General features: G+C 37.7%; 3 protein-coding genes and 1 long non-coding RNA gene across 5 annotated transcripts in view; 2 read left to right on the top strand and 2 right to left on the bottom strand.

Moving 5' to 3' along the window:
• Positions 1-1208: 1208 nt before the first annotated feature.
• On the bottom strand, positions 1209-4657 carry aldoab (aldolase a, fructose-bisphosphate, b). Its single transcript, XM_020924092.2, has 7 exons — positions 4515-4657; positions 3316-3434; positions 2907-3173; positions 2617-2777; positions 2272-2530; positions 1659-1858; positions 1209-1574 (listed from the first exon to the last, which is right to left on the bottom strand). Exons 2-7 carry the CDS (start codon positions 3425-3427, stop codon positions 1482-1484), a joined length of 1092 nt encoding a protein of 363 aa, XP_020779751.1. The 5' UTR covers positions 3428-3434; positions 4515-4657; the 3' UTR covers positions 1209-1481.
• Positions 4658-5539: 882 nt separating this feature from the next.
• Positions 5540-14209, top strand: LOC110159544 (integrin alpha-D-like). Of its 2 annotated transcripts, none has more exons than XM_055149875.1 (30): positions 5540-5698; positions 6012-6114; positions 6189-6292; positions 6377-6447; positions 6584-6698; positions 7137-7267; positions 7420-7565; positions 7652-7802; positions 7877-8021; positions 8111-8184; positions 8257-8377; positions 8450-8586; positions 8664-8813; positions 8882-9091; positions 9483-9616; positions 9990-10132; positions 10206-10360; positions 10437-10562; positions 10644-10717; positions 10794-10935; positions 11003-11101; positions 11175-11254; positions 11329-11415; positions 11882-11951; positions 12017-12115; positions 12378-12458; positions 12551-12661; positions 13112-13213; positions 13508-13618; positions 13693-14209. In XM_055149875.1, the coding sequence occupies exons 1-30, from the start codon at positions 5674-5676 to the stop codon at positions 13789-13791; spliced, it is 3396 nt and encodes a 1131-aa protein (XP_055005850.1). In that variant the 5' UTR covers positions 5540-5673; the 3' UTR covers positions 13792-14209. The 2 variants fall into 2 exon arrangements, with proteins under 2 accessions (XP_055005850.1, XP_055005849.1); XM_055149874.1 differs by having other exon boundaries at positions 12551-12685.
• Positions 14210-15837: 1628 nt separating this feature from the next.
• Positions 15838-25590, top strand: part of LOC110159543 (integrin alpha-D-like) — a 62349-nt gene continuing 52596 nt past the window's right edge. Inside the window, exon 1 of the mRNA XM_055149873.1 lies at positions 15838-15949. Coding sequence (XP_055005848.1) covers positions 15925-15949 — 25 coding nt within the window. The 5' untranslated portion in view covers positions 15838-15924. The remainder of the gene's footprint in view (positions 15950-25590) is intronic.
• LOC129407798 (uncharacterized) lies at positions 18769-19968 on the bottom strand. Its single transcript, XR_008631715.1, has 4 exons — positions 19672-19968; positions 19353-19486; positions 19197-19257; positions 18769-19068 (listed from the first exon to the last, which is right to left on the bottom strand). It is a non-coding gene; the product is annotated as an uncharacterized LOC129407798 (long non-coding RNA).

Raw genomic sequence — 25590 nt, 5'->3', positions numbered from 1 at the left:
AAATAATAATGTCACTCACAAATTTGAGATTCAGTGCAATAAGGTATCAGTCCAACATGTGGAGACACTGGTATGGTTGTCTTTTAAAAACATGAGTGTTTATTGTTTTGTATTGTCACTGTCCTTGTCTGTTTTTTTAAATGGACCATGAGTCCGGAATAAAGATGATGATGATGATGATGATGTATACATAAATTAATGCACAATGAACAAATTGTGTCAATGAATAAAGGTGAAAATAAATAGGAGAGGTAATACAAAGGCTACAATGTAAAGAAAACTAATAAGGTACTACAGTAAAAAGCAATATAGAAGAAATGTGATCATACAAAATGTTCATGATGAAGTAAGCCAGCTAAAATGTGCACTACTTTTTTTTTACTGCACTCGAATAGTGACACAAATGAATAAGGTAGGAGCAGCAGGAGGAAACCCTTACAGAGAATTACTAAAACTGATCTGCCATAAAAATAAATTTAAGTACCGCTCTCCCTGGCCTGTGGCATTAACAATGGTTCAAACTGATTAGAAAAATGTTTGTCTAAAATCTTTTTAAGCCAGAATGAACCCTATTTAAAATAATACTCTTTGTAATTTTCCTCAGTCTGGCACTCTGAAAAGGAAGTGAAAGTGCACATAGTACAAGTACAATTGAGTTTCACTCAAGAGCACACATTCAAGAGCACACCCTATAAGGTTGTTCTGGTTGTGTTAAAGTGCATTAAACCAAGAAATGTCAGTTTCTGGAGAAACACTGATCGCCAAATTGACCATTGTTATCATTTACTTGGGGAATGTGAACAGTTTTTATTTGAGTATAAAGCTATATTCAAACTATTTTCAATATGAAATTCCACACAAATTTAACACATATTTTTGCAATGAAAACAATAGATACAGATACAGATATAGAAGATATAGACATAGAAATGAATGCTGCAGAATGAAGACTGCTCAATGGATGGGCACATATTCAAATTCCAAACATGTAGAATTGTCTTAACTTAATCTGACCTGATAACGATATCCAACTGCAATCTTAGTTATTTATTTATTTATTCATTTATTGCATACTCTGATGTCTTTAGAGCTGTATTTGATCCTCATAGTTCTCACATTGGTTTACATTTTACAGAATTTCAGTCAAGATGAAGTTTATGTTAAGAACAAGATTTAATTTCAGTAAACACAATAAAACACAAAGCAGGTTAAGGTAATACTTTATTCTTTGGTGAAAATATAAATTTTATATTTGATGGAAAAGTACCAAGGAATAGCTGGTGCAACATGTGTAAATACATCACCTGCAAACAAATAAAAGGGAATGGAGGAAGAACTTTTTTTCTGTAGGAAGTTTCACTTTCTGTTATAAAAGTACAGTTTTTTGGTTGTTAGACAGTTATGTGGATGTTGCCTGATGCAATGTTTGTGGAGATATTGACTACACGGTGAGAGTGAGATTCAAGCTGTAGTGTCCATGTTTAATAAGCGTGGTTGGCCACATAGAGTGATTCTCCACCAGCAGCACTGGATCCAGAGGAAACATATTTGCCCTGGCAGGCCTGGCTGTTAGCCTGTGACAAAGGAGAGATATTACATAACAAAAATGTATTGTGGAAAATAACAAATGATTCAGAAATATTGGCTAATATACACACCAGAGCTCTCTTCACAAACTCCTCCTGACAGGCCTTTCCGTTCTCCTTCTTGCCTCCCCAGGCTTTGAGCGCAGAAGCCTGCAGGGCGCGGCCATAGGAGAAGGTCAGGGCCCAGGGCTTGTGCAGGGGACATGTGTTGATGGCATTGAGGTTCACTGAGGCCTCCTCCTCAGACTGACCCCCGGACAGGAAAGTGATGCCTAAAGAAAAACAAAAATAAATTTCTTGCGTGCCATATAACCTCAAGGACTTGTCTGGTCTTGGGCCTGATTAGTACTGGGATGAGAGACTTCCCAGAATAAAGTTGGTATTTGGTCTATTCTTGTGCATAGTATTTTTTGTATGAGCGTGGTGTGTGATTAAGTGACTAGATAGTCATAGGGGATGATGGTGTGGATTGGCAGCCATCTGTCTACCCCACAGCTGTGGCTAAAGTTGTAGCAATGTACTATAATATTATAATAGTATAATATTTTATTACGTTGGCTAAAAATTTTCTACTTTTATTTGTCGGGTGTTAGTATGTGTCTCAAAAAGTATAATAACACATGTACTCAAACAAAGGGACAAAATAATGAAAGAACTCAAATGTAGAAGTTTATGATGTTCTCACCAGGGACTGCAGGGGGCACTGTGCGGCGCAGTGCAGTGACTGTTGCCATGGCGATCTCTTGGTTGCTGTATTTGTGTGAGCAGGAGTGTCCAGCTGTCACCATGTTGGGCTTGAGGAGTGTGCCCTCCAGGTAGACGTGGTGGTCAGACAGGGCCTTGTACACAGCGGCCAGCACCTTCTCAGTGACATACTGGCAACGCTTCAGGTCGTGATCACCGTCAGGCAGGATCTCAGGCTCCACAATGGGAACAATGCCATGCTAGGGTCAAACAGAAAGATTACAGATTAGCCTTAAGGTATCGATAATGATAAGTAATTAAAGGTCTTATCATTTCCTTATATTACCATCTGGCAGATGCTGGCATAGCGGGCCAGGACATTGGCGTTCTCAATGATGGCCAGTCTTGAAGGAGTAGTTGGTGTAATCTTTAGAACACAACGCCACTTGGCAAAGTCAGCACCATCCTTCTTGTACTGGGCACAGCGCTCATACAGACCATCGAGACCTGTGAGAAAGAACATGAAACAATATAAACATTGTGACACATAATGGATGTACTCATGTCAATAAAACTGGTGGTGGTGAGATGAAATTGATCCCATATGTTCTGTGTTGTCACAGAATCATGTCTTACCTTGGGTGGTTGTCTCTCCGTTGGTTCCTGCCAGAGGGACAACACCTTTGTCCACTTTGATGCCCACCACCCAACCTCTCTCCTTCAGATGCTGGGGGAAGGGCTTGCCATCATCAGTTTTCTGGTACATGGTCTCATGGAAGAGGATGACGCCGCCAATGCAGGGGTCGACACGGTCGTCGGCAGTGAAGAGCAGCTGACGGTACAGCCTCCTGTTCTCCTCTGTGTTCTCAGCATTGATGCTCTGGAAGCGCTTGGCCACGCTGCCTATAAATTACAACAGGCAAAATCCTCTAAATGTACTGTACACTACACATCATGGCAATAGACCAAAGAGCACAGATATTTATCGATTAACTAGACTAGACTTACTAGTGATGGCTATAAACAATGTCACTAATATATTTACCAGTAGATTCATCCGCAGCAAGGATCCCTTTGCCAGATGCAACGATCCTTTGAGCGATATCGTTAAGCTCCTTCTTCTGCTCAGGAGTGAGGAAGGGGTATGCGTGAGGCATCCTGACTCTGCATGGAATAGAGTGCATAAAAAGGTTTAGCTTCCCAAGACACTGACAAAAAAGGGTTCAAGTCAGGGTTACTAAAACATAATAAAAGTTCAAAATGTGGATTTCTGAGGCTGTGGTAAACAATGTGGGTTACTCTGCACAGGAAGTGATGAAAGATATGCATGAAGATTAGACATGTTCCTGTTTCGGCATAAAGTCAGCTGTTACTTTGTAACTTGACAACTGGTGCAGACAGACTTCCACATGCAAGCTAATTTAGGGCACAATGTGGAGCATCACAGGGGTCTGTTCTCAGCCCCTCCCCCTAAATCATGACTGGCATGTAAGCGACCTATTGCATTTCCAACGCCTTGTCCGTGACCTTTTGCAGAGTCACTTCATGGCCCCCCTGCCCCCCACTGCCTAAAAATCTACAGTTCACTCCCATCTGCTGCCCCTACTCTTTACTATGAGCAGATGCATGGACTAAATATAAATGGCACAGTGGCTTAGCTAAAATGTCTTATATAAGACAACTGAAACTACAACACTTAAAGTTACATGTAGGGCTATCAGTAAATAAAATTGGAATTCATTCTGCAATATTTTCTTGTTTAACTAATGTATTAAGTAAAATGCATGCAACATTGTTTTTTGCAACTCTGTATTTCTCTTTCTCTAGTGTAGGATGCTGTGTGTGAAGTGAAAACATTGTGGTATTGGAAGTTGTCACTTTCACAAGTTGGCCATATTCAAGTACATGATTGAAGAACAATTATTCAAAATAACATTCCTAGCTTTACCGTCATAGACTTCAGATTAGTTGTCATAAATTTGGACTGGCAGTATTTTCAGTTGCAAAATGGTCAGCAATAATAATAGACACTATAGCGGAAACTGTGCATGACTAACAAAGCAATAAAGCAACAGCATGAAGACAAAACCATTTCTAGACATATGTCTTGTCATAACAACCACAATTTGTGTCAAAATAGCAAGCAAGCTAATTTTATCAGTTTGTATTTTACTACCTCCACAACATGCCTATTTTAAACATACAAACATAATAATTTTATTTATTGAAATGCATTGGCTTTACCTTTGGCTATAGAAGCAGTGCTGGGAGGATAGAGAGGAGATCAGGCCTTCGTCTGCGACACCCCTTCAGTCTGCTGGCTCTTGTATTTATCCTGCCATTGTGACCCCTCACATTTCAGCTGCCGGGCTATAAAAAGAACAGGACGCAACCAGAGATAGCCTGTGACATTCAGGGAGACTGTGGCTGGAGTAGCATAGTGCCGCGGCCAAGGAAAGGGCAAAGAGTGGTAGGGGAAATGACAAATATAATAGAATAAGTGTTAAGTATAATAGTAGGAAAGATTATACAAAGTTGATTTATTAGCCCTGTTTGGCTCTCTATGAGTGTTGCATCTTAAAGCATTCTAAGTATCTGTAGAATACAAGTTATAGAGTGCAATGTCTTTTTTCACAGAAGGAAAGAGCAAAATAACTAACTTGCTCTGAGAAATCTAACCCAGAACCAGACCCACACAACATGGACCTTTGACCTTTAAGTGACCTTTTCATGCCATCTTTCCTCATTACAAAAGGGCAAACTTGAGATTCAAACAGCACTTGATAACAACATCACGCATACATGGGACCCAATGTACTATTATCAGCAGTGCAGCAGAAAGGCCCACTTCCTGTGTGATGCTGTGGGCTAGCCCACAGTCTCGTTAGCTTTAACTTTTAAAAACATTTTGAAATGGTTTTATATAGCTACATTTTCCAAGGTTTCCAAAAAGGGAAGTAATATAAAGGGGAACACAATGATTTCTTTTATTTTTACATTTATTTGTCATTTGTCATTTCCAGAGTGACGATTCAGAAACTTTATTTTTAACAAGATGCAAAATATATACAAAAAATGGTAAAGTAAGTTAAGCGTTAAGATGCTAATTAATTGTAAAAATTTCTATATTCAGCATACGCAGTCAAATATGCATTAAATATAATTAATTGTGATCAGAATGTGTTCAGTAGAACGTGCCTTTATATGGTGAAATTGACCTGTATATTTGAAACTACAAACGTCAGCCATGCAGTTCTGGTAACTCCACCTACAAAAGAGTTCCTCAAACTGGCCCCTTCAGCAGTGGAACCCAGAAATCTTGCTTCCATTTTCACTGTCTGAGCTGCAGAAATGTAATGTGAAACTGTTACTTTTATCAACTACTTTAAAAGAGATCAGCACAATGTATTTGATAATCATTTTTTCAGGTAAGACATTTTTGAAAGCAAGATATGTACAGTCTATGGTACAAACTTAAGTTTAATTTCATAATGTAAAGGAAAGCAATAACCAGAAGGAGGGGGGGTTATGTTCAAAAGATCAGTTTGTTTCTATGAGCTCATCTACATATTAGTTTTACACCACTGTTATTATAATTCCTGTAAATCTATTTACCTAAGACAGACCGTCTGTGGGTGCTTCTCTTTATCCCTGTTATTTAAAATTTGGACCAATAGATAACCAGACAGTAAATATTTATTCATTTGACTAATATTTTTATTCACTTTTACTTGTCTTTAGTGTTACAGAGTATAAGTGGTTTTAACATTGAACCTGTATCTTGGAAATCATTCAGTAACCCTGCGGCAGGATTTGGACACAAGGTGATTCAAAAAAAAAATGGGTAAGTGAGAGTAATGCACGTGTGTTAAAAGAAATACTCGAGAATGTGTCTGTTTTATACATGTGTCTTCACAGCTTGCTGGTCAGTGCTCCTCTTGAGCAGTATTCACAACAAAGAAGAGGACAGATTTATAAGTGTTCACCTACAAGCATGAGCTGCAGCAAAATCCAGCTTGAATGTATGTGAACCAATTATTTGATCACATTTTACTCTTCACAATGATCTAAGCTGTTCTTTAATACTATCTCCACATTTTACACAGTGCCACCTTATGCAGATAACTCCTCTCTTGGATTGGCAATGGCATTTAACCCCAGCAATGAAAACTCTCTGGTAAATTATTAAAGCCATGCTCTTTTGGATTTATTATGTAATTGAGTAATATTGTTAAACTAATACTGTTTTGGGAACTATATAATGATTTAAATATTGTATTATGAACGCTAATGATGAAGATGTCTCTTATCAGGTTTGTGGGCCAACCATTCCAAAAGATTGCAGGAGCATCACCATGTACAACGGTCTGTGCTTAGAGATTAATCAAAATAACAATCTCAGAAGAACCACGCCTACGTCTACTGCAGGTACATAGACTTATATTATATAGCCCTATGGAGATCAACAGTGACCAACTGCCCCTGATTCTGCAAGTAAATTTCCCATTCATTTTTCCCATAGACTTTTGAAAGAAATGAATGTTAAAAGTTTGAAACCTAATCAGCTATATGCTAATAACTAATAACTACAAGATGTATAATCAAAAAATCTGTCTTTGAAACTTTATAAACCGCTAAGTTATTAAAACATTTCACAGAATTTTGCTTTTGTAAACTTACGTTTTGGACTTAAAACAACCGTGTGATAGATTGTAGTTACCATATACCTGAACAGCCTCCGCAGTGTCTTTGATTTCTTAATATTTGAATTTTTCCAAAAGAACTGTTGAGCTCCATGCACATTATTCACTTATGTCTATAGATTGTAGAGGATATGACTTGTTAATAAGCTTTTTTTTTTAACAGATTGCCCGAGCCAACCAGCCGACATCGCATTTCTTTTAGATGGTTCAGGCAGTGTAGATCCAGCGGATTTCTCAAAAATGAAGACCTTTCTCATTAACGTGATCACCTCATTTCTCGGAAGAGATTCAAGGGTGGGATAAATCATTAATCATCAATAATTATATATATATATATATATATATATATATATATATATATATATATATATATATATATGTATTGTTATTATTATTATATAGATTAGGTTATTGATATAGATTACGTTTTTGTTTGTTTTTTTCAGTTTGCCATCATACAGTTTTCACATTTGTTTCATATCAGTTATTATTTCAACAATTTTCAAGTCAGAGGGTCGTGGCAGTCACAAATAAATAATATACGACAACTGAGAGGAGGCACTTATACAGCTACAGCAATACAGAAAGTTGTGTAAGTAACTGTGGCTGATGCCAGTTTCTGCTGCATTATAAATTATAATGATTGTACAAATATGAAATTTAATAAAATTATTTCAGAGATGAAGTCTTCACATTATCAAGTGGTAATCGACCAAATGCAAATAATGTACTGATTGTCATTACTGATGGAGAGTCCAATGATGGAGGTGACTTATCAGGAGCTAGTGCGGCAGCAAACAGAAAAAATATTATTCGATTTGCCATTGGGGTAAGATATGAAGCTTGAATTCAAATCAAATACATTTTGTTTTATTCATCATCTCACTTTGTCAAAACTTGTAGGTTGGGAATTCATTTAATAAACCTTCAGCAAAGGATGAGCTTATAACTATTGCATCATCTAAAGACCATGTCTTTCAAGTTGAAGGATTTGATGCTCTTGATAAAATAAGACAGACTCTGCAGGAAAAAATCTTCTCTATTGAAGGTAACTGTATATTAAATGCTTTTCATGGTCAAAACTTTGTTCATTTGATTTTTAGTGTTAGATTTGAACTATAAATACATTTTATTTAGGAACTCAAACAGGTGGGGAGACTTTGAAAATGGAAATGTCCCAGTTGGGCTTTGCTGCAGCCTTTTTTAGTGGGGTAACAGTCCACTTTTAGTGAGTATACAAAACTTTAACATATATTTAAATATGAGTGTTTTATCTTGCTTAGGGATTTCAAATGACAGCTGTTGGTGCTAATGAGTGGAAAGGAGGATTACAGAAGTACACCCAGTCTGGTGCCATGACGAGTTTCTATGAGCCTAAAAACATTGACAACGACAGTTACCTTGGCAAGTCTTTCTAAAATGTTGAAAGAGCAAATGTGTTTCATTTCTGCTATGTTTTGACACATTGTGTTGCAGGTTATTCCATAGCTATTGCAAATACTGTGGCTGGGACATTTACAGCTGTTGGTGCACCACGGTATCAACACAGAGGCATTGTAATGTATATTCATAGCATTTACACTCAGCAGAGGATTGATCCAGTGGATAGACAGGTGTGTAGTCACTGTTGAGACTGAAAAAAGGCCAATGATCACCTGCTAACCTGCTGCTGGCACTGTGATTGATATAGCTTCAGCAGAGTGGTGAATATTTTGGGGCAGAGCTTTGTACAATGGATGTCAATGGTGACATCTTCACTGACCTGCTGCTGATATCTTCACCAATGTATAGAGAGAAAGACAGGGAAGGAAGAGTCTATGTTTGTGACGTTACTGATTCGGTAATATCTTATCTATTCTTTTTTAAGTAGAGTATAATTAATTAATTAATTAAATATTTTTCTATTAGCGTGTGGATTGTCACTTTGATTCTCCGTTAATCCTGAGGGGGGTGCCAGAAAAAGGAAGGTTTGGGTCATCTCTTGCTGTACTACCAGATCTGAACTCGGATAAACTGGCTGATTTAGCTGTGGGAGCCCCTTTGGAGAATGGTGGTCAAGGCACTATTTATATTTACCATGGCTCTGGGTTTAGGAGGATTAATCCCACCTATTCACAGGTAAGCGAAATCCAAGATTTCTTTGACTAAACAGCCTTTAGTGCCATTATATCATCTCTTTTAAAATGTGGTGCTTTCCATCCAGTCTTTCAATCTATTATTATTATTGGTTTGCACATTTCCTCCCACTCCCACCTCCATCCCACTCACTGGGATGTAGTGAATATACTGCTAGGGCAATCTGAATGTAATAGTTTGACCATAATATAATAGTAGTTAGAATGTAATAGTTTCTTTATAAGTCTGTGATTTATTTGTAAACAAGTATTTATATATATATGACATATATACATTGACAATTAGAGTTTTATTTTGTATAAAACTCTATTGTCAAAAAGAAACAAATTGTAGAACAGTAAAACCATGTCAACAGTATTTTCTTTTTTTCTAGAGAATTACTGCGTCTGAAGTAAAGTCTGGTTTGACTTTCTTCGGCATGTCCATCAGTCCAACATCATTGGACCAAAGTGGTGATGGTCTGCCAGACTTGATGGTGGGTTCCAAAGGGACTGTTCTCCTTCTCAGGTAAGTGCAACCACTTCCTGTGTAATATACTGTTCAAATAAGAGTGAATGGTGAAGATATGAGGTTGAGAACTGGATCTAGACCTAAACTAGGTTATCTAGTCAGGTCACAATTCCCAAAAAATAATACTTAGTCTTTTATATTATCTGTCAAAATAGTTTTCAGTCTTTTAAATTCCCCTTGGATCCAAAAGGTCACCTGAATGTACAATAAAATGTATATTTCTGTCATGTAGTAATTTTTCTTGCTTTAATATTAGGCTTTTATCATTTATGCTCATTGCTATTAATTTGCTTCATCCATGTGACATTCCCTTATATTGATCTACATATTTGGTTGTATTAACCATTTTTCTTTATTTACTCTGTCCCAGGTCCAAACCAATTGTAAAAGTAGATGCTACAATTTCCTTCATGCCACAACTGATCCCAACTCAGAATCCCGACTGCTCAAAACCTCTAGATGCTTCTGCTACTGTCTGCTTCACTATGTCCAAAATCACTTCACTAGATCAAGGTCCTTGTTAAAGTTTCAGTCATTCTCTTTTCAGTATTTACTGAATATTTACTGAATATACGTGGTTTTTCAGCTCAGGCAAGAATCAATTATACTTTTACTTTGGATGCCACACGCATTGTCCCAAATAACCGGGCATTCGTCAAGGAGAAACAACCAGACGCAACCGGAAGTCTCACCATTACACTGAACCGTCCTGAATGTGTTATTATCAGATTCTTTATACAGGTTACAAATGTTGATTTATATGCTTAAATTTTAATGTGTATTGTTTTTATTAATGTCCAGTACACTTTACTTACAGTCATGTCCTGAAGATGCTCTCAGTCCTCTTTACAATGAGTTGCAGTTCACATTTGAAAGCTTGGCTTCCCCCCAAAACCTCAAACCAAGTCTCTCTGAACAGTCCCCCACAAAAGTCAACAAAGATGTAGGTGGATAGGGAGATGATATATTAATAAATAATAAATAATAAATAAACATATATTTAATCCAAATATTTTCATTTTAGTTGGGGTTTGAGATCAACTGTGGGGTGGATGACACGTGTATTGACAGACTCATAGTGGACTTTAACTTCACCAGGTATACAGTTTTTATGTAATAGTTTTTCACAGAATGTTACTCTTTAAGCTACTTAATCACCATTTTGACTTTACAGATCTTCTGTAGTCCGAATAGGCATTGATGATTTGCTCAATGTGACAGTGTCATTAGAAAATATAGAAGAAAATTCCTATGATACAAGAGTCATCCTGACATATCCTTCGGGACTTTCCTACCGCAAGTTCACTGGACTTCGAGTAAGAAGTTTGCCAGATCATCACTGATTGCCAACTACTTTCTTATTCCATGTTATATTTCTTTAAGGGGAGAATTGACTGTAACTCAGTGGACAGTAAGGACAGTTTGATAAGAGGACGGACCGAATGCTTTATTGATAAGCCTATCTTTAAGAGCAATGCAAAGGTTTGTGGTTTATTTTTTCATAAACCCTCTCTTGTGTAGCATGCACCATCAATTGCCTTTGGTATTGTTGTAGGCGGTTTTTGTTGTCTCATATGGCTTCAACACCAACAGCCAACTCGACAGGAGGATTCTTATCACTGCAAATGCAACCAGGTGCCATTCACTGTAGTATCAACTTGAACAAAACTATATAAGCACTCATCATTTTGTTTTTTGTTTTTTTTTAGTGGCAATGTACAGTCATCCCAATTGTCCCAGCGATACAAAAAGAGAGAGATTGATGTTAAATACAGCATTTCAGTGACAATCGGAAGGTACATTTAGCAAAAAAGGTCTATATTATTGTTAGCGATGCACTGATATGGATACTGGGATGGTGCAGTATCAGTGACGATACTGAAAATTTTGCTGGATTCGGTATCAGTTGAATCATTTCAGTTAAACCGGTGTTCTAGTTGGGCCTTTTTTTTTTTTTATTGTAATAAGACTATTTACAGACTGATTTTGGCCTACAACATCTCAGAATGTTAATGCTTTTATTGTTATTAAGTTCTTCAGTAGTTATTTGACAGTTACATAACACAGTTGGATCTCTTTTGTAATAAGTTAACTGTGTTTTAAGGAAACAAGTAACATTTTCCGTCACTACACTGGTGTCAGCTAATATAGGATATCGGCAGACATGTAACGCCAAAGTATCGATTTCAGTATCGAAACTGAGCTGGATCTGTGCATCCCTAATTATTGTTCAGAGTTTTTGCTCACATAAAATCTCTTCAGTTCACACAGCTACACCAATTTTACGTTTGGTAAAAATGATCTACAGAAGCCAGTCAATCAGTCAATAAAGGTAAAGTACAATGGATTGTGATATAAGTGAATGTCTTTTCATAATATTAAATACTCTTTTTGCAGGTTACAAATGAGATCAGAACATTGAATTTCTCTGTGGTGATCCGTGTTCCAGTAAAGCTTGGCAAGAGGGACATCTGGGTAGACTCTGACTCTTTGCAGGTAAAAGGAGACAAGGAAATTCACTAGTTTTATAAGGTAGAAAAGGTTGTCTCTCAGTGGTCCTAGGACCTCTCCTGGACAACTAAGTAATTACAACATCACTTTACTGATACAATATTAGGGTCATGTAATGGGTTATCTATTGAATTCGTTCATCTAATAAACATAATTATAAGCATTTGATTTTTTTTATTTATTTTTTGTGCAAATACATACATTCAATTGTACTGTGCTTGTAAAGGATTTTAATATTTTTTTCAAGATTCCAGACTGTCAAAAAGACAAGGATGAAGAGCCAACGGTGACAGATTTTGTTGCACAAATACAGGAGAACAAATTGGTGGTAAGAATCAATTTCAATACTGTCACAATCAATATGACAACACTAAAATTAGAAATCTTGTCATTTGTGTTTATTTTTATCAACCCAAACAGAACTGCAGTGTGGCCAAATGCAGGGTTTTCAGGTGTACTCGCTTCATGGGGCAAATGGAGAGTAAAGACTACATCATCTCTGCCAACCTCAGCTCAGGATGGATTGAGCAGGTCTTGACACTGTCTAACACAAGGGTGGGCAAACTTTTTGGCTCGCGGGCCACATAGGGTCCTAAAATTTGCCTGAAGGGCCGGACAGAACACAGGACATGACATGTTAAGAGCTCGGCTACATTATATTCGTATTTACGCTTATGTAGGAAACGCACTAAGCGCTACGACATTGCCGTGAAAGATTCAGAACACACAAAAATTAACAGACACAGATATATATATATAGTGCGCCATCTACTGGGAAACGCCGGAAATGCATGAAAAATAAAACATCAACAAGGTTATTATTGTAATTTATTCCAGTTCGGCGGGCCGGATTAAAAGGTTTAAAGGGCCGCATATGGCCCCCGGGCCGTAGTTTGCCCACCCCTGGTCTAACACATACATTTACATTCAGTATTACCTGACAGATGCCAGTGTGCCATGATACATTTTTGCCTCCCACAGATTGGACTAAAGTCTGCCAAGTTTCTCCTCATCAGCACAGCCATTCTGGAGTATGATACAGACCGCTTTATTTTCTATTCTGCTGAGAACAAACCCGTCAAGGTACAGTGCCCTCTTCTGTTAAAATATAAGAATTGAGATGAAGTAATTCACAATCGTTACCAGCTATTTTAAGAATAAATGTGAGCCACAAATATATATTAGAATTTGAATAAACTATGTAGATGTGTTATGACTTTTTAATCAGTTTGAAACGTTTGTCCTCCTAACAAACTGCAGACTAGCCCACTGGGTTTTGGTGTCAGCCTCTAGAACTGATCTGCTAATATTTCTAAAGAGTACAGTAATATTTTTGTAAATAAATTCCATTCATGTGTACTAAGTATGTCTCCACAGATTGAAGCAGAAGTAGAAGTCTATACGGAAGTGGACTTCACCAAAGAAATCATTGGAGGATCTGTGGGAGCAGTGGTGCTGGTGCTGTTACTGACCGCTGGCTTATACAAGGTAGATCATGCTGTGGAGCCATTATGAAAATAACACTATTACTCGGCCCAACACTGTCTGCATGTATTCTACAGGCTGGATTTTTCAAGAGTAAATACCAACAGATGATTGCTGATGAGACTCAAGGGCAGGAAGAGGCTCTCGATGGTTCTCCAGAAGAACCAGCAGCTTAACATAAAATATAGCCTAACATATAAACAATATTCAATAATAGGGCTGTAATTAATTCAGATTTATTCAAATGTATATTAACTTTTTTATTATGTTTACAACAAAACTAACCTATGTAGCCTAATATTCCTTTGCAAATAAAATACTTGTGCAGTTATACATTTAAATAACCTAGTAAACACATGCTATGATTTTATATGTCTCAGGGTTTGCAGATGGAAATTAGCTCTGAGAGCTATGGTGCAAAGGATCTCTTTAATGTTTTATGCTCCTGCAAGGTCCTTATAAACTAACAAACATAAATATTGGGAAATTATATGGTGCAAAATGCACTATTGATTTTAATTTAAGCTTAAGTGAGCTATGAAAAAGCTGAAAATCTATATGCATGTGACTGGAAATAAAACATTTGCAAACTAATGACACAGTATCAGATCTTTGAACAGTTAACACAGAGATATGTTTAATGTTTATATGTTTAAGTTTAATGTAGCGATACAGCAATGTGGAGTGGATTTACAAAGACAGTAATATGGAGGTAACAATAAGCAACAAAACAGACACTCCAGCTGAGTTTCCCCCCCGAAGCTGTTGTATTCACTGCAGCAGGAGATGGCATGTCTCCCACAGTTTCCTTTATGAATGAAGCGAAAGTCGAAGTTGTGGTGAAGACATGGATGTCAGAGCGGACAGTTTTACGTGCTCACATTGACCACTAATGAGATGGACTTATTTGTAAAGGAAGACCAGGACAAGTACCACTAGTGTCAGGATCTGGTTCCCAAAGTGGACGAAGCCAGGCTTATCTGAGCTGATATGGGAGTAGATCCAGGGCTGGTAGCTGGTCTGATGTAATCTGTGAAAGTGACTGGTGAGGACAGTCTGAGCAGAGCAATGTTGTTATCACTGGTATCAAAATGACTTTTATCAGCTGTGCAGCAGAAAGGCACACTTCCTGTATTAATACTGTGGGCTGTGTAACACTTTACTGTCTAAAAATATACAGGTATAGTTTTATATATCCTTATTTTCGAAGTATTTGAAAAAGGAAGTAATAGAAAAGGGAACATACTATTTGTTTATTATATATATATATATATATATATATATATATATATATATATATATATATATATATATATATATATATATATATATATATATATATATAGTCCCTGACAAAAGTCTTGTCGCTTATCCATTTTGTAGAAATATGTAAAAATAATAAATAATAAGTATTTCTACAAAATGGATAAGCAACAAGACTTTTGTCAGGGACTGTATATATATATATATATATATATATATATATATATATATATATATATATATATATATATATATATATATATATCTCAACATTACTTTTTCAAAAAAGATAACATTGTCAACAAAAAAGATAACATTGTCAACAATGAATGCTGATATGGGTAAACATACTAATTAATTATAAAAATGTCCATATGCAATCTCATACAGTGATCTAAAATATTAATGACAATTTGTATAGGGCTGGTCAAAAGATGTACTAATTTTATATATAAAATTTGAAGTTCAAATAAATTAGTTTGGATTTTTTATTTTTCCCATTTTCTTACTCTGGAAATTGCATTGAAAATTGCAGGAAAACCTGCTCAGTGCAGTCACAAAGACAAAAGTCTTTGCTTTGAAATTAGTAACGTCAAATTAAATGTTGGGGCTGCATATTTAATGCAATAATTTGTTTTATCTCATTCCTAAAATATTATATATTTTGTTTATTATTATATTTATTATTTTATATATTACATAAATATGATCTCTGAATACAATCTTTTTAGTTTTGACCAATTTTTGTAGTTTGCAGAACATTTTTAGTGAAGACGGTGGGAAAAAATTAAAAATAAAAAATGGCCCAGCTGTACTTGTCTGTATAAAGCTCAGTACAATGTGCCTTTATATGGTGAAACTGGTAAATCTAAAACTACAAACGTCAAGTTTCCCGTCTGCTAACTCCACCTACAAAAGAGTTCCTCAGATTGGCCCCTTCAGCATTAAAACCCAGAAACCTTGCCTCTATTTCCACTGTCTGAGCTGCAGAAATGTAATGTAGAACTTTTACTTTTATAAACTATAATTTTACAAAGATAAACACAATGTATTGGATAATCACTTTTTCAGGTAAGACATTTTTGACCTTGAGATGTACAAGGAAGAATATGTTTTAAGGATATGTTTATCTATGTGCTATGTTATTGGCATCATACACTAAGACCAACCCATACTATCTTTTAGCTAATTAGGCTACAGTTAGGGTGACCGTTTTTTACAGTTAGACATGTCCGTATTTTGCGTCCTGTCCTGGGCGTTCGTTTTTTGTTTTTTTTGTTTTGTTTTTTAAGTGATGCAAATGTCCGGGTTTTCATTACCGGTCATTAGGGCCATTAAACTGAGCGTCTCTCGTAGCGTCTGTGACTCAGAAGGAGCGAGACACAAACAGTCGATCAGTCTGCAACATACTGAAGCACAAATGCGCATTTAACAATGACTTGTACAAGAAATTCTCCGTTTTCCATCCCGGTCGGGGCAAGTGTGAGTCTATGTGCACAGGTTGTGAGGTGAGGGGACAGTGCTCCCTCGTTTATCGCGGTGGTTACGTTCGCGAGATTGGTGAAATAGTAGAAGTAGTCTGCTTTATATTTTACAATTATTATATCTGTTTTAAGGCTGTAAAACCCCTCACCACACACTTTATACACTTTTCTCACACAGGACAGGTGCAACCCTTCTTAAACCTTATTGCTGCTGTCGTCCTTTTGTTATGTCCCTCCGTCTTTATGTAACGAACACAAGATTCATTTATTCCGTAATGGAGCCTACAGCGCAGAGTCCAGCATGGGTCCATTTTTGGAGACCCGCAGTACAACACCTCACCTGCCCGTTAACCCGTGATTTATAACTTTCGCGCTACTCCACGGATTGAACTAAGACAAAACCAGGACTAACCCGGGACTAACCTAGGACTGATTCCAGGACTGAAGAGGAGGACTAAACCAGGACTGAACTAGGACTAAAACAGGACTGAACCAGGACTGAACCAGGACTAAATCAGGACTAACTCAGAAGTGAAACAGGACTCACTGTCTGGAGGGGCTCGGAGGTGACCGCAGGAGAAAGGAGCGATGGAGAGCTCAGCACCTCACGAACGTAAATGCGGCAATTGCCCGATCGTGCTTTGCGGACAAACTGCTCGGTGTTTTCTCTCTTAAGTCCAAGATTAGTCCTTGTTTAGACCTGGTTTAGTCCTGACCCCCACCTGTGTGTTAAAAAAAATTAAAAAATAAAAACATGCAAAATTGACACACAGAAAAAAAAGAAAAGGGGAAAAAATAAATAAAAATCTGCAAACGACGAGACCGCGAAAGGTAAACCGTGATATAGCGAGCTCAATGTCGAGGCCCCACCTTCCACCCCGGTAAGGTGTCCGGGTTAATATGGTCACCCTAGCTAGTTTTATCTCCAACACATTGGTGGATAGTATGTAAAATCAGACACATGTTGTGAGATAAATGTTTCCATAGTATTTAAGACATGTGCACAAACTTTTTTTGGGAGTAGTTTTTCATGAGTTTCTGGAAAATGGAAGAAAAAACAAAACAAAAACTGTTTGATTAAATGGTTGAATTTGATCAATTCTTCAGTCATGGTGACTTTTATTAGAGTTGTCGAAAGTATGTGAAGTTAAAAACATATATAACCCAATTCAGCAATTTGTTTGGGCATGACTTGTCATGACATGAGTTTTACACTTCTCACTTGAGACTTCTTCTTTATAGTAGAACCCAAACTTCAGCCTCACTTCTGAAGACCTGCTGCTAATAGTTTACTTCATATTAAATCATTATTAAATCATTATTAGCATGAACTAGTCACGCCCCATGATCTTTTTGTTAATCATTTCATTTATATCGGGCATTTGTTATAATAAATTACAGCCATACAGTTACATCTTCACAATCACAATTTACTGTGAGTCTGTACATCGAATCCCTTGCATTTAGGTTGATTTTCAATTCTTTAACATAAAAATTTGATGAAACAAGGTCAAAATCTAAATTGCGCTAAAGAATAGACAATGTTTTAAAAGAAATTTCATTTAATTTATGCATTAAGCTAACATAGACCAAAAAATGCACTCTCTCATTCACACATAAAAGTGGTCATTTTTTCAGAAGCAAGAAATGCGCAGCAGGACACAAAATTAGTGCGCAATAGCACCGACCTAGTCCAAGATCACTGTGCAGAGGTCCAGTGGAAACGCGCTCTTGACGGCGCGGGTACAATTGAATCAGAATTCCATTTATGCGTACGTGGCTGCGCGGCGCAAGAGCGCACCGGTGTAAAGGTTTCAAAGTACCCCCGGTTTCAAACTACCGGGGGGTAGCTTGGAGCTGGTTTCAAATTACCCCCCGGTAATTTGAAAACGATTTCAAGCTACCCCCCTTAACCCTAACCCCTAATTCTAACCCTAACCAGTTTCAAATTACCGGGGGGTAATTTTTGAAGGGGGTAGTTTGAAAACGCTACGCCGGTGCGCCCCTGAGGACATCTCAGAGTTGCCACCTTTGCGAGAAGCTGACGCTCGCGCTCCAGATGGATTTTTTATTTTTTCAACTGGAGCGCGATTGAGTCACTGTACTGCCCTACCAAGGAAAAACGCAGCAACTGCGCTGACAGCTGAGAAACATGACTTTAAAGTTTAGATGTTGTACTTCATATGTCAAAGGCACGCTAATATTTATCAATCACAACCATTACCACAGATTTTACCTTTGACCTCAGAATGTAACAGAAAATTTGGATCTGCAAAAACATTATACTACAACATATTTAGGGAGATCTTTTTCACTGAAAAAAAAGGTTGCTGGATTTGCGTAAAAAAGTTATGGAAAGCGGCTGCATGCAATAAAATTATGTTTAGGCTTTGAAACTTATTTCGATCCCTCTACACATATTTTTCTCAAAACATAATGTCACTTTTTCATGTTGATGAAATTTGATCAAATAATGCTGAATATGCATATTTATCTTATGTTACCTTATTGTGAAATGTATAAGTATGTATAATTAAATTAAATTGATCTAATTCTGTAAAATAATACAAAAATAGTCTTTAGTTTTCCACAGTTCTGTATTGTCTTAACAGAATCAAACATACAAAGAGCACAAAGTACAGAGACACACAGTTTGGAGCTGGACAGTGTGAAGATTTATTCCAGTGAAGACGCTCTGGTCTCTGCCTGTGGACATAGGAATAACACGATATCGTTATGATGTTGTACATGTTTAAATACATTTAAAGTACCTATAATGGACTAGAACAGAATAACAAGAACACTAGAACTGTATCTGCAGAAACAAAACTCACCATGTGCTACTTTTCTTCCTCTAAACGCAGTAACAGGTAGGGCATCTGGTATAAAGTCCTCCTAGAGCCACATCATTGTAGAAACACGATAACTGTTTCAATAGGAAGTATATTTTGAAAAAATTTGTTTAAAATCATTTTAGTTGAGTTACTTACTTTGTTCATATGTGCTCTGTGTTTTGTTGGTTCTCAAACATCTTCCTTTTTTCTGAAACATCAGCTGTAACATTCATGAACTTCCCCACAGCTCCAGCAGAGCTCTGGATATCACTCTTTGTTTGTAGACGACTCTGGAACAAACACATTCAAATCTTAGTACAACTGTCACACTCTTGTAGATGGACAGTCAAATATAATTTGTTTCATAGAAACAGTCCTTTCATTAACTCTAATTTCAAATAAAACACCACAAACATGTTTTTACAATGACTACATTTAGGCCAGAGAAGCACATACAATCTTTGAAAAGTCTTACCTCCAGATCAGCTCTCATAATCCTCCTGCTCCACACTGTGTGTCCTCTGCTCCTGGAACTGTCCTGTGTCCTGTTACATTTGAATTTTCCCTCCAAAAGTTTTGAGGAGGAGAATTCCAGAGGGAGGAGCCTCACCAGAAATTATAATAAAGTCATGTTTCCTCAACCTGATTAAAACATGCAGGTCTCACATCGGCCACAATCAAGCGATGTTTGTAAGATTTAAACATGCTGGACAGAGAAAAGTTTTTGCAATTTGAGCAACCCCTCTCAGACCATTTTTTCAGTGTACCATCAAAAAACATGTCTAGGCTATTTTATGTGTTGAATAAGAAATTGCGAAAGTTTCATTTCTGCATTTTGTCCCATTGCAGAATTAGGATTACAGAACAAGTATCTTGCAGTATCTGTGAGATGCGTGAAACTCGTCATAACTCAACCTCACAGAACCTGAAACGCCTTTTCCCGAAAGCGGAATAGAGCTTCATTGACAAAATGTACAGCTTCTTGTTGTCATGATCTGATTCCAAGATGATTAGGTCTCTTGGACATTATGTTATTATCAGATGATTGTGGCAAATCTTCGATGTTAATTTATATTCATAAACTAATTGATATTTCCACCCGTCTTCTTGGTCTGTTTGCGTGTCTCTGCACCTTGCTGTATTCTCTCTGCTCTGCTCTCCACTCAGCGGCAAATGCGGCGTTGGACCGCGTCCAGTCTGCCTGCGCAAAGGAATGCAGTGAGAGAATAGTTTGTTTCTGTTAAGCCCATCTGCATATTAGTTTTACAAAATCAAAAAATGTTATCATTACTGTCATGAATCTATTTACCTAAGACAAATGATCTGTGGCTGCTTCCCTTTATCCCTGTTATTTAAGTTGAAATTTGGACCAATAGATAACCAGACAGTAAATATTTATCCATTTGACTAAAAATTTAATTCTTTTTTTTTTTTTTTCTAGTGTTACAGAGTATAAGTGGTTTTAACATTGAACCTGTATCTTGGAAATCATTCAGTTACCCTGCGGCAGGATTTGGACACAAGGTGATTCAAAAAAAAAAAGGGTAAGTGAGAGTAATGCACGTGTGTTAAAAGAAATATTTGAGAATGTGTCTGTTTTATACATGTGTCTTCACAGCTTGCTGGTCAGTGCTCCTCTTGAGCAGTATTCACAACAAAGAAGAGGACAGATTTATAAGTGTTCACCTACAAGCATGAGCTGCAGCAAAATCCAGCTTGAATGTATGTGAACCAATTATTTGATCACATTTTACTCTTCACAATGATCTAAGCTGTTCTTTAATACTATCTCCACATTTTACACAGTGCCACCTTATGCAGATAACTCCTCTCTTGGATTGGCAATGGCATTTAACCCCAGCAATGAAAACTCTCTGGTAAATTATTAAAGCCATGCTCTTCTGGATTTATTATATAATTGAGTAATATTGTTAAACTGATACTGTTTGGGATTACTAGATCTTTTTCCCAGGGTAGAAGATGAAAAAATGCAGTATGTAGTCATATGTAGGTTTACTGAGTTATTTTCAGGTGACATAGAAGTTACAATAGCTTCTCAACTTGTTGCATTGAACTTACTTTCTCTTAGTTGCACCACATTGCATTTATAGTTTGAGAGCCTATATAACGATTTAAACATTGTATTATGAACGCTAATGATGAAGATGTCTCTTATCAGGTTTGTGGGCCAACCATTCCAAAAGATTGCAGGAGCATCACCATGTACAACGGTCTGTGCTTAGAGATTGATCACAATAACAATCTAAGAAGAACCACACCTACGTCTACTGCAGGTACATAGACTTATATTATATAGCCCTATGGAGATCAACAGTGACCATCTGCCCCTGATTCTGCAAGTAATTCTCCCATTCATTTTTCCCAAAGACTTTTGAAAGAAATTAATGTTAAATGTTTGAAACCTTGTTCAAGGCTAATCAGCTATACTGTAACTAATGACTACAAGACGTATCATTTTATAAAAAAACAAACAAAAAAAATCTGAAATTTCATAAACCACTAAAAGTTATTAAATCATTTAGCAGAATTTTGCGTTTTAGACATGCTTTTTGGACTTAAAACAAACATACTATGGATTTTAGTTCATTACTACAAAGCCTCTTTGAAGTCTTGATGAAATGAATGGAAAATGTACTTCCGGAAACCAGTGCAAATTTCAAAGTGGGCGAGAGTGTTGAGCTCTATATGCACATGATTATTCAGGTATGACTATAGATTGTACAGGATATGACTTATTAAGTAATCTCTCTCTTTTTTTTTTTTAACAGATTGCCCGAGCCAACCAGCCGACATCGCATTTCTTTTAGATGGTTCAGGCAGTGTACATCCAGCAGATTTCTCAAAAATGAAGAGATTTGTCATCAACGTGATCACCTCATTTCTCGGTAAAGATTCGAAGGTGGGATAAATCATTATTACAGATCTGGTTGTGTTCAAGTGACATGAAAACATTTTAGAATGCCCTTAGTTTAAAACTGAGCTGGTGGGGGGACATTTGAAATGTCATCAACTTCTGAAACATGAACACTGTTTGGACAAAATTATAATAATATTTATTGATTTTGTTATACATACATACATTAGTGTAATTAATTAATGTATTTATTTTTTTCAGTTTGCCATTATACAATTTTCCACTTCCCCTGAAATTAGTTATTATTTCAACAATTTTCAAGTCAGAGGGTCTTGGCAGTCACAAATAAATAATATACAACAACTGGGAGGAGGCACTTATACAGCTAGAGCAATAGAGAAAGTTGTGTAAGTAACTGTGGCTGATGCCAGTTTCTGCTGCATTATAAATTATAATGATTGTACAAATATGAATTCTAATAAAATTCTTTCAGAAATGAAGTCTTCACATCATCAAGTGGTAATAGACCAAATGCAAATAATGTATTGATTGTCATTACTGATGGAGAGTCCAATGACAGATTTTACTTACGAGGAGCTAGTGCGGCAGCAAACAGAAAAAATATTATTAGATTTGCCATTGGGGTAAGATATGAAGCTTGACTTCAAATCAAATACATTTTGTTTTATTCATCATCTCACTTTGTCAAAACTTGTAGGTTGGGAATTCATTTAATAAACCTAAAGCAAAGGATGAGCTTATAACTATTGCATCATCTAAAGACCATGTCTTTCAAGTTGAAGGATTTGATGCTCTTGATAAAATAAGACAGACTCTGCAGGAAAAAATCTTCTCTATTGAAGGTAACTGTATATTAAATGCTTTTCATGGTCAAAACTTTGTTCATTTGATTTTTAGTGTTAGATTTGAACTATAAATACATTTTATTTAGGAACTCAAACAGGTGGGGAGACTTTGAAAATGGAAATGTCCCAGTTGGGCTTTGCTGCAGCCTTTTTTAGTGGGGTAACAGTCCACTTTTAGTGAGTATACAAAACTTTAACATATATTTAAATATGAGTGTTTTATCTTGCTTAGGGATTTCAAATGACAGCTGTTGGTGCTAATGAGTGGAAAGGAGGATTACAGAAGTACACCCAGTCTGGTGCCATGACGAGTTTCTATGAGCCTAAAAACATTGACAACGACAGTTACCTTGGCAAGTCTTTCTAAAATGTTGAAAGAGCAAATGTGTTTCATTTCTGCTATGTTTTGACACATTGTGTTGCAGGTTATTCCATAGCTATTGCAAATACTGTGGCTGGGACATTTACAGCTGTTGGTGCACCACGGTATCAACACAGAGGCATTGTAATGTATATTCATAGCATTTACACTCAGCAGAGGATTGATCCAGTGGATAGACAGGTGTGTAGTCACTGTTGAGACTGAATAAAGGCCAATGATCGCCTGCTAACCTGCTGCTGGCACTGTGATTGATACAGCTTCAACAGAGTGGTGAATATTTTGGGGCAGAGCTTTGTACAATGGATGTCAATGGTGACATCTTCACTGACCTGCTGCTGATATCTTCACCAATGTATAGAGAGAAAGACAGGGAAGGAAGAGTCTATGTTTGTGACGTTACTGATTCGGTAATATCTTATCTATTCTTTTTTAAGTAGAGTATAATTAATTAATTAAGTAAATATTTTTCTATTAGCGTGTGGATTGTCACTTTGATTCTCCGTTAATCCTGAGGGGGGTACCAGAAAAAGGAAGGTTTGGGTCATCTCTTGCTGTACTACCAGATCTGAACTCGGATAAACTGGCTGATTTAGCTGTGGGAGCCCCTTTGGAGAATGGTGGTCAAGGCACTATTTATATTTACCATGGCTCTGGGTTTAGGAGGATTAATCCCACCTATTCACAGGTAAGCGAAATCCAAGATTTCTTTGACTAAACAGCCTTTAGTACCATTATATCATCTCTTTTAAAATGTGGTGCTTTCCATCCAGTCTTTCAGTCTATTATTATTATTGGTTTGCACATTTCCTCCCACTCCCACCTCCATCCCACTCACTGGGATGTAGTGAATATACTGCTAGGGCAATCTGAATGTAATAGTTTTATCATAATATAATAGTAGTTAGAATGTAATAGTTTCTTTATAAGTCTGTGATTTATTTGTAAACAAGTATTTATATATATATGACATATATACATTGACAATTAGAGTTTTATTTTGTATAAAACTCTATTGTCAAAAAGAAACAAATAGTAGAACAGTAAAACCATCCATCCATCCTTCCATTTTCTTCTGCTTATCCGGGGCCGGGTCACGGGGGCAGCAGCCTAAGCAGGGACTCCCAGACTTCCCTCACTCCAGACACGTCCTCCAGCTCCTCCGGGGGAATCCCAAGACGTTCCCAGGCCAGCCGAGAGACATAGTCCCTCCAGCCACCTCAACTGGCTCCTCTCGACGTGGAGGAGCAGCGGCTCTACTCCGAGCTTCTCCCGTGTGACTGAGCTCCTCACCCTATCTCTAAGGGAGCGCCCAGCCACCCTGCGGAGGAAACTCATTTTGAGCGCTTGTATTTGCGATCTTGTCCTTTCGGTCACTATCCAGAGCTCATGACCATAGGTGAGAGTAGGAACGAAGACTGACCGGTAAAGCTTCACCACAACGGTCCGATACAGCGACCGCATCACTGCCGAAGCTGCACCAATCCGCCTGTCAATCTCACGTTCCGTCCTCCCCTCACTCGTGAACAAGACCCCGAGATACTTGAACTCCTCCACTTGAGGCAGGGACTCTCCACCCACCCGGAGAGGGCAAGCCACCTTTTGCCGGTCGAGAACCATGGCCTCGGACTTAGAAGAGCTGATCCTCATCCCAACCGCTTCACACTCGGCTGCAAACCGCCCCAGTGCACATTGCAGGTCCTGGTTCGATGAAGCCAACAGGACAACATCGTCTGCAAACAGCAGAGATGAAATCCTGTGGTCCCCAAACCGGACCCCCTCCGGCCCCTGACTGCGCCTAGAAATTCTGTCTATAAATACAATGAACAGAACCGGTGACAAAGGGCAGCCCTGGCGGAGTCCAACATGCACCAGGAACAGGTCTGACTTACTGCCGGCAATGCGAACACAGCTCCTGCTCTGGTCGTACAGAGACCGGACAGCCCTTAGCAAAGGGCCCCGGACCCCATACTCCCAGAGCACCCCCCACAGGACACCACGAGGGACACGGTCGAATGCCTTCTCCAGATCCACAAAGCACATGTGGACTGGTTGGGCAAACTCCCATGAACCCTCGAGCACCCTATGGAGAGTGTAGAGCTGGTCCAGTGTTCCACGGCCAGGACGAAAACCACACTGCTCCTCTTGGATCCGAGGTTCGACTATCAGCCGGATTCTCCTCTCCAGTACCCTGGCATAGACCTTACCGGGAAGACTGAGGAGTGTGATCCCCCTATAGTTGGAACACACCCTCCGGTCTACCTTCTTATACAG

The sequence above is a fragment of the Boleophthalmus pectinirostris genome, unplaced genomic scaffold (genome assembly GCF_026225935.1).
Source record: "Boleophthalmus pectinirostris isolate CB_2022bp ecotype Guang Dong unplaced genomic scaffold, ASM2622593v1 HiC_scaffold_14, whole genome shotgun sequence".
Lineage (NCBI taxonomy): Eukaryota > Metazoa > Chordata > Actinopteri > Gobiiformes > Gobiidae > Boleophthalmus > Boleophthalmus pectinirostris.
Note: the sequence above shows the minus strand (reverse complement) of the source record. Positions and strands in the feature narration are given on the sequence as shown.